Here is a 10100-nt window from a genome sequence, read left to right as displayed (position 1 = left end):
TAGATTGTTTTATGCAGGAAGGTTGAATTGCGTTTTTTAATTATGATGTTTATACTTTATTTTTTTATTTTTATTTTTATTTTTAGTTTTTAATACTTTATTTAAAATATCAGTTTTATCCCTTTTTAATATTTTTATTTTGTCAATTATACAGTAACCAATTAAACATAGTGCACATAAATTTTTCTTTGTTAAACGCTTCAAAATTTTCATTGAGATTGGTTAAATTTTGCTAGCTATATGCTAAATAACTTGTTATAACTTGTAAAATTAATCTTGTTTCAAGTAACTATTATTTAAGTCTTCAAAAAATTACCACCAAAAACTTTTAGTTAAAAGTCATTTTAGATCAAAGAAGTGTTTTAGTTAACTGGTTTCAATTTTGCTTTTCTTTGTTGTAGTTTGAACAACTAAAAAGGTAAAGATGATCATTATAAACTAGGTATATCACAACGAACATAAAAAGTTGTGCATGTTTGATCTTAAGGATTTTTTAATCCTTACCAGTAGAGCATGCAACCACGATAAACTAATTTGAACAACAATTGCTTCTTAGGCTGACACGACTCCTGTCAGCACCACCGAGCTCCATCTAAGCCTAGATTTGGTAGTGGATTGGTCTTTTGTTTCTTATTTTTTGAGAAGACAAATATAAAGAGATGCGTTGATTTCAACATATAATTAACCACTTGGTTCATTTAAAGACAATGATAGAGGTTATCTATATCACGGTTATCATGACTTATCAGGGTGTTGTGGTAATCTCGGAACAATCTTGTTTTTCAAATTATCAAGATGCGAAAGAGTCGTATGTTTGAGAGTATTGTTATACATGCTTTCAGTTGGTTTTCTAATAAGAATAGTAGAAGCAAAAACAATTGGTTTTTTCAGTGGTTGAAAAGTCCATTCATGTATGACTGTGTAATTGTTCATTTTTTCTTGCTAATAGTGTTTTTTCTTATAAAATTTAGCTGTTAAAAAAAATTAACCATTTGGTTCATGCCATTTGTATTCACATGCCAACTTGAGACTTAAATATTCAAATGTAAACTACTTCAAACTCCTCAAAATTTGCCATGGATATCCATAGCTTTTTTTTTCCCAAAAAAGTTGTTGCAATTTTAGCACGGGTATTTAGCTTTGTATATTCCATGCAAAGAAAAATATACAAATAATAGAGCGTAAAGTTTATTTTTGGAACTTATGGATATATAATGAAAAGTGATTTCTATATAACTATTTTCTTTTTCCATATATAATAAGTTATCTTTTAAGGGTTGTATAATATAATATTTTAAACCATAAATTATTGTGTATGGAAAAAAATTGTTGTGTACGAATCATCTTTCATATATATAATAGAAAATATGTAGCTATCAACATTTTGATGTTTGAGTTTTCATGGTTATTTCAAAATTATATGAATTCTTTTTTCTCGATGAGGTTGAAAATACAAGTGATATTAATTATTATATCTCCATGGTATTGCAAAGTAGAAAAGTTGCCTAAGAAGTGTTAAGAAATGATATATAGCCTTTTACCTTATTTTGATGGTTCAAGAACCTATCTATCATTACGCAACCATAAAGTTGAACATACAACTTCAAGATTACTAGAAAGTTGTATAGATTGAACCAACTAATGTAGTATGATACGTATTTTCAACTTTTTTTTTAGTTATTCAAAACACATATCGATTAAATGAAGTGGGTTTACCAAATCATATTTACTTTTCGATGAATTTTTTCCCCATCATTTTCGGATTTAATTCTGGATTAAGTACTACATATCATATCATATATTATAATAAATAAATCCAGTGAAGTGTAGAGGTAGCATTATACTTTTGTAACCCTTCTTTGATGGACTCAATATTACATATTATTCAATAACATATAACACACATACACTTTAAGCAACATTACATTTAAAAAAAGGATAAATGCTACCTCTAGACACACTTTTGGAAAAAATCATGACCTCATATGGATTTATGCAATACACCAATCGTTTTTAAGTACCTTTTTTAGATTAACCATCTCATTCTCTTGCAATGTTATGTTTACTATCCTTCCATCGGAGCACCCTTTTGGAGTTGGAAGAATCAACACAACACCTTTATCATCAATATTATCCATAAAACAGTTTACATAAACTGGTTTTTGTCCTCTTACTTCAATGTCATAAAACAAGACATCACTCAAATCAACGAAAGTCAAATTCACTCCATAAATGAGAAAATCCGAAAGCATGTCATCGCTCTTCATTGCTTCTTCAATCTTATTTCGCTCATCAACTACTTGATTCATCATCAAATACCCTAGTTGCATCGGGGTGCATTCAACTATAGGGATATCTGATTTGATAACATCAATTCTTTGATTTTTATTTGTAATAATTCCTTTTGTTCGGTTTCTCAAATCACTTTTGCATACTGTCACAACTTGTGAGCCCAATCCCTGTCTAATTTTTCCCAAACAATGCCAAATCATAACACAAATACATTCAAATGGAGGAATCTGTGGACCATTTTTGTCTTGGCATATCTTTGTTCGAAACCGAGTCAACTCATTCATCGAAATATAAATGGAAAATGTTTCCATTTTTGAATTACTTGAAGTAGACCAAAGGTCTCCAACTGGGCCAACCCTTTTTACGGAAAGTAACTCTATGTTTGGGTTTGGGTTTGGGTTTGGGCTTCGGATATTGGTTACTTCATTTTGTGGTTGGGCCATGATGATTGGTCGGTCCATGATGATTTGTTGGGCCGGGTAATGGCCCGCAATTACTTGACCCCATAGTCTAATAAATCCCATTGCAGAAAAAGCATCACCAAGTACATGAGACCAACCCATACCAACCGATGTAGCCCCACATTTAAATTTGGTTAACTGCACGTTAGAAATATAAAGTATAAATGTCGATTCTGTAGGTAACTTGTATAGTTGTATGTTATTACAATTTTTATAATTCCTTTTAAAACAAATTTAAAAGGATTAAGAAACTATTATACCTAAAATGAACATGCTACTCTCTGTCATACAAAATAAAGATGACAATTGCTAAATAACAATGACAGTTTCTGTAAAATCGGTTTAAACTTTAGTTATTTATCCTCTGCCGTACCAATATAAATTCGATTTTACCTAAATCCTTTTATTCAATTATTGGTGTAGTTACAGTTTTGTATTTGTTTTTGAGAAAGATAGAGCCTAGAAGATAACATTTTTTCTATAATGTGTAGCTAAAATTGTAATAATTTCATTCTAGTAAAATACTCATCTTAGAATTACTATTTACCCATTTGTAAATATATTCATTACACAAAAGTAGATCAACAAGATTCATCTCTTTTTATCTTCTTTAATGATATTATACTATATTGATACCCATGGTACTTATTTCGTTATTGCATCTCACATACCAACTATTTAGTTACTATATTTATATGCCAACTATATTTGACCTGAATTAAAATTCACTAAGGAAAACGAAATGTGCCGACGTAAAATTATTGATTATTTGATTTTGACAAGAATAAGACACTAAAGAGGTATAAACCAAACATAAAGGTTAATATTGCATGTGTTTATCTCATTATTGCTGGAGAATGGAGATCATGCAAAGATAAGTGATTGGAATATATGGTAAATATTATATTACCCAACAATATGAAGATGGTAGTATGTAATCTCTAAAGTTTCCTTCCAAAATGATGAAGAAAAAATATGGATTCAAATGATACATCAACTTTTTGTATAAATATATAGGGAAATGTTACAAAAAACTTTCTAAAACTATATATATTGAAAACATTATTATTTTTATTGGTTTTAGCAAGGCCAAATTTATTTGTTACACGTACGTAAAGCATAAGAAAAATAAATAAAAAGCATGATTAGCAAGCAAACCTGTATCATAACCAATGGAGAATATGACAATTCAGGACCAATAACGTTGCTAGGAACAAGAAGCTTATGTCTTGAATCATCTTTAGATTCAAGCCATTCATCGAGGCTCAGATAACAACTAGCCTCGATGATACGCACCCCAGTATCATTGCATTTGAGGATGGGTCGACCCGAATCTATTCTCCTAAATCGACCACATGGGATACATGCATAGTTTAACCAATCACACATTGTTTCCTTAATTTTAATGATGGTGAAACCATCGAATGCTATTTTTCTGAAGTAGTAGACGAATCGTATGTAGTGAAGCTTCATGGCTAGGTCTATGGCACTTAGCTCCTGAAACCTATATTTTGAGGATATATGTGCTGGGGCAACTGTTGAGATTCTGATATTGTAAATGGAATTTTTCTCTTTAGATGACACCATATTTTCCTAAGATGGAGAATTTTGAAGAGTTGGATGTTCATTTGATGGGGGTATGGTGTGTTTATATAGGAAAGGTATATCAAGGTCTATGAGCTAGAGTTGGTTGGGCATGTGTAATTGATTTGTATCAAGTAATTTCACATATTTAAAAATAAAGAATTTATCATAATAAAAATGTTATTTGAACGTATCGACTATTTCTAAAATATAGAATGTGTTAGAGAAAGTTTGGCACAATCATTTGAAAGATATGTTGGTATCAAATCGTTGGTACAACATACTAAAAAGTGTGATTAACTTGGCATTCACACCGGAAAGGGTTGCTTTTCTAGTATTAACATAATACTTTTAGACAAATTGATACCGACTTTGTACGTAAACTTTCAAACAAAGTGCTTGATAGTGTAGACAAAAAATAAAAATATTAGGATTTTAATTTGGCATGAACTTTTCGGTATTTTAGTTTGATATTACAAAGGATACAATGTTATAATTATATGGGTTGTTAGGGTACATTGTAGTTGAGGAATTAAAATTATAATTTAATATCGGTATGTTTGAAGGTTCGTTTGATCAAATATAAACAAGTATAAGCACAAAGAAAGATAATGTAGAAACAAAAAATAAAAATAGAAGAACAAGATTATCATAAAGATGGTTTTTCACTAAGAAAAATATTCTCACAATAAGAACGGTGCACAAAGCGGTCACCAAGATGATCACACAGATGCATTAGGATTTGGCCCTAATGCATGACTATATATTATTACAATAAATGGAAATCTTATCCTAATCACTAAGATTATGGATCATATACATATTCTATAATTACAAAACTATATATGATTACAGAGCATCTAATCGACTAATATACAAAAGAATCAAATTATATACAAAAGCTCCTGTTGTCGCTGAGACTATGTAGAAGTTGGCACTGACGTTGACGTTGACACTAATGTTGGTGTTAGCATTGGCACTGGCGCTGGTGCAAACGTTGGTCAACATTGTGTGAATAATGATTGACTCATTAGATCATAAGGTGTGACATTACAATCTCCCCATATATGATGATGTCAAAACTAAAATCAATGTTTTCAACTACATAATTGAGCCCCCCCAACCCCCCCCCCCCCCCCCCCCAGAAAATGAATGCTTTTGAGACACTTTGATTACTTTTGTCTACAGCTCCCCTTGAGAAGGTGTATGACTCTCACCCTATTTGGCATCATTAGCATATCCAAGAGACGAATAACCATTAAGGTATTAGCATGACACAAGTACAATCTCATTCTTAGAAAACAAACTCCCCATTATCATTAGTTAATGTAGGAAGTTCTCATGAGAATCACCAACCTCTTCAATATTGTCCATAAATGTTACAATGCGTTCAAAATTTGCCACTGTTAGGATGAAAAACGAGATGACAAGTGTGTAATCTAGAAAATAATCATTAATCAATCACCATAAATTTGCAAGTAATCTGTCAAAGGTTTTGTATATCATTGATTTCGAAATTTGACATACAAAGAACCCTTTTTTTAAGAAAAAACTTTTTTTAACAAGCTAGGCTAATGACTATATATATATATATATATATATATATATATATATATATATATATATATATATATATATATATATATATATATATATATATATATATATAGGGAAAAGGGAATATACATTACAGCCTCACCTAAGCTTAGGTACTAAACCTCTTGAAAATACATTGGTTTACTATATAAAGATTACAGTTAATGGATTCACGATTAATACTTGAAGATGTAAATTCAAGATCGACACAATAGGGTTTATGGTTTAGACTTTAAGGTTTAGGTTTAGGGTTTAGGGTTTAGGTTTATGTTTAGGGTTTAGGGTTTAGGGTTAGGGTTTAGGGTTTAGAGTTTAGGGTTTATTGTTTAGATTTAGGGTTTAGGGTTTAGCTTTAGTGTTTAGGGTTTAAATTTAGGGTTTATGTTTAGGTTTAGGGTTTAGTAATGCTCACTTGGATGAAGTAATAAACGATAATTGAGGAAAGAAAACTGAGATGATAAAATGATAATGAAAGAAAGAAATGTTATGGAGAATGATATATTTACCAAGTGAAACCAAACTGGGTATATTTAGCATGTTAAAACGATATATTTTAGAGGTTTAGTACCTAAGCTTAGGTGGGGCTGTAATGTATATTCCCTATCCCCATATATATATATATATATATATATATATATATATATATATATATATATATATATATATATACATATATATATATATATATATAGGAAAATAAAACACGAGCCAAATAACTAAAAACCCTATCAAGACTAAAAATTCTTCAAATATTAACAAAAATGTCAAATCAGTTTCAGTATCTCAAAATACTCAACAATCTCCCCCGACATGTTGAAACTGATGAAGATCACGATTTTCAATCTTCTTGGAATTTCTCCCCCTAAATTGTGAGACTCATCAGAACATGGGGTCTTCAAAGAGAGAAATCAGATCTGAAAAAAATATCATCTTCAAAGAACATAGATCTGAAAATACGAACTCCCCTTTGAACAATCAACACCCCCCTTTGAATCTTCAACAAATACCATGGAGAGAATCCAGATTTGAACAAATGATAAATTCTTTTTGGATTTTCGGGTTTTTCTAAAATTAAAAATGGAAAAAAGAACAAAATTCTTTTTGTATTTTTCGGTTTTTGAGGTTTAGAGAAAAAGGAAAGACTAAGAAACAAATATTAGATGGGTCTGAAAAGAATTAGACCAAGAAAACGATAAGAAATGAAAATATTTTGGGTAGATAGGGTAAAAGTGATAAAAACCCAAGAAATTGTAATGAATTTTGGAATCTGGGTAGAAACTGTCAAGCTATGCAAATTATGGGTACTGATCATATAACTTAGATCATCTTCTTCAATTGATCTGAGATAACTCGTTCCTTTGACTTTGAAAAGTCAAAATAAGATAAATCACGTTCTATAACTTGTTAAATGTAATCAAAACACGGATTCAGAAATTGATTTCGTAAAAAAATTAATTTCCAACGTATTCAGTTCCGATCTCCACTAAAAATGCGATGAGTTGCGAAGACCAGAAATCACAAATCAATTGCGAAACAGAAATCATAAACTTCGATTCAGAAGAGTTGCTTTCGTATACGAACACCATTCAAGCAGATAATTATGATTTCCAAATAAGTATTACGGGTTGTGAAGACCAACAATAGATGCGAGACCAGAAAACTCATGATTTAATTTTAAAACAAAGTTTTGAAATCATCAAATACTTCCGTCTTCAGAATCAAAATTAATTCTAATTATGAGGCATCAATTCTGATTCCGATGAATTTCGATGCTATAAATCAATTGGAAGATTAACAGTAACTTCTAATTTCGGTTTTTGATTATGACATTCAGAATTTAGAATTAATTCTAATTTGGAAATCCAATTTCTAAAATACTGTAATTTCTAATTGCGAGCTTCCGATTATGATTCAATAATTCTGACACCAAACAATTATGATGTACTGAATCGATTGGAAGATGAATAGTGAATTCGAAAACGATTATGAATTTGCTTGCGATACTCAATCATCACTCAAAATTTCTAATGCTTCCGATCTTTATAGCCATTCGGAGAGGAATAGTAATGAATTCAATTCTGAACAATAATTCAATTTCATGTTTGTTTTTTTGTTCTATAATTCTGAACTTCAATAATGAGATCGATTTGATAAATTGAGTATGAATTTGAAGGCTTAGATCTGTTGTAGCCAAACAGTGAACAAAACCAAGGATACAAGTCCAATATTCCGATTTTGACCAAGTCATTTGACTGCATTGACCATCAATTGAATATTTGCTTTTCAGTCCTTACTTTTTGCAGAAAATTAACACTTTTTTGTCATATTTTTCACTTTTTGGAAGCTTTCACATCTAACAAGGATGTCAGAAAATTTATATTTTCAAGGTTTGTATTGTCAATATCACCTACTTTAAAACATTAATAATAGATATCTTCAACAAAAGGAACATCCCTTCAAATTAAATTCATATTTTAACATGAAATTTTTGGAACCTATTTGAGTTTAAAAATTGATGTTGGTTTCTTGCACACCTATTTCTTTGGAGAAAAACATTGATTTGAAGAAAAATCATCTTTTGAAAATTGAGAAAAATAAGATATCGGTTTCTTAGTTGGAAAAGAAAAATTACCAAATATATCATTGAACCAATTATAAACCTTTTTCTCTTTTCTCAAACTTCTAACACTTTTATTTGAACAAAAGTGAGAATTGAATTTTCTTTCAACATGCCTGGCTTGTACTTTCTAAACTTTTTGACAAGCATGAGACACTTTTACTTTTGGCATCCAAACATTGTCTCCTTTCTCTTCTTCTTCTTCTTGTTGTTCTTCAGATTTTGAGACTTCAAAGTTGATTTTCGTATTTGAACATGCTCATTACATTTCATGATCTGAACATTTAAAGTCTTTTGAACATAATCATTTTGAGTTTGGTAAATCTGAACATCTTGAATAATAGGCTTTCTATAAGGTACCATTCCTTCAAAATTATCATTAGAACATGAAGAATCTTATATTTGAGTTCCAATAGAACAAATCATCTTTACATTCAAGATTGCTGAATTTTTGCATTGAGATTTGTGTTAAGAACTATTAGATTTGGAATGTGAAATTTCTGAACAACATGAAACTCTTGATATTGTAGAAACATCTGACTCCCCCTCAATAGAAGCATCTAGAGTCACCTTTTTCTTAGAAACTTGAAGAACTTCATCAAGAACTCCAGTAACATCTTCTTTTTCTTTTCTTTCTTTATCTAAGTTTCGTTGTATTTTCTTCAAAAGTAAATGTTCTTTGATAATGGAAAACTGTTTTAACAAATATTTATCTTCATCTAAATGATTTTTTTCAAGCCCACCATAATAAACCCTTGTGAAATCACCTATCTTCTCATCAATATAGAGATTATACATCTCAATGGCATTCTTCAACATGGATTGACCAAGAACATCCCATAACATATATCCTTCTTCAAGATGGAGCTTTGGATCTATAACCTTTAATCGAAGTCTTTTAATGGGTTTTAATATTCTTCAATCCGCCATTAAATCTTCAACAAGAATCAAAATTCGAAGAGAGAGAGAGAGAGAGAGAGAGAAAATAAATCTGAATAGATTTCTAGAGAGAGAAAACGATATGAGATGATTTCTAGAGAGAGAGAGAAAACAAATATGAGAATAGAAATCAAATTTCTTCTTTTATTTCACTTCTAAAACTTTAATCAAGAACATCAGATGATAAAATGTGTAGAAAATAATATATGTGAATTGATTTTTGCGAAAACAAGAGAAATTTCGCCCCCTTTTAGGAAAGTTATAAAACTTAAAGAACATAGCGAGATTCATGAATAAATTTCGCCATATCTGATCAATTCTTGCAATAATCATTGAGATCTACAAGAAACCGCTCTTATACCACTTGTTCAGACGAAAAACGAGATGACAGGTGCGAAATCTGAAAAGCAATCATGAATCAATAATCATAAAGTTGCAAGTAATCTGTCAAAGTTTTGGTATATCATTGATTTCGTAGTTGGACATACAAAGAACCCTTTTTTGAGGAAAAAGATTTTTAAAAAGCTAGGCTAATGACTATATATATAGGAAAATAAAACATGTTCCAAATAACTAAAAACCCTAGCAAGACTAAAAAGTCTTCAAATATT

At 30.1% G+C, this 10100-nt stretch overlaps 1 protein-coding gene across 1 annotated transcript; it reads right to left on the bottom strand.

Moving 5' to 3' along the window:
• Positions 1–1858: 1858 nt before the first annotated feature.
• On the bottom strand, positions 1859–4360 carry LOC144998793 (protein ECERIFERUM 26-like). The gene is made up of 2 exons (XM_078958529.1): positions 3912–4360; positions 1859–2891 (listed from the first exon to the last, which is right to left on the bottom strand). The coding sequence occupies exons 1-2, from the start codon at positions 4338–4340 to the stop codon at positions 1992–1994; spliced, it is 1329 nt and encodes a 442-aa protein (XP_078814655.1). The 5' UTR covers positions 4341–4360; the 3' UTR covers positions 1859–1991.
• Positions 4361–10100: the final 5740 nt, after the last annotated feature.

This window comes from Lactuca saligna, chromosome 1 (assembly GCF_052625555.1).
Source record: "Lactuca saligna cultivar CGN05327 chromosome 1, ASM5262555v1, whole genome shotgun sequence".
NCBI classification, from domain to species: domain Eukaryota; kingdom Viridiplantae; phylum Streptophyta; class Magnoliopsida; order Asterales; family Asteraceae; genus Lactuca; species Lactuca saligna.
Note: the sequence above shows the minus strand (reverse complement) of the source record. Positions and strands in the feature narration are given on the sequence as shown.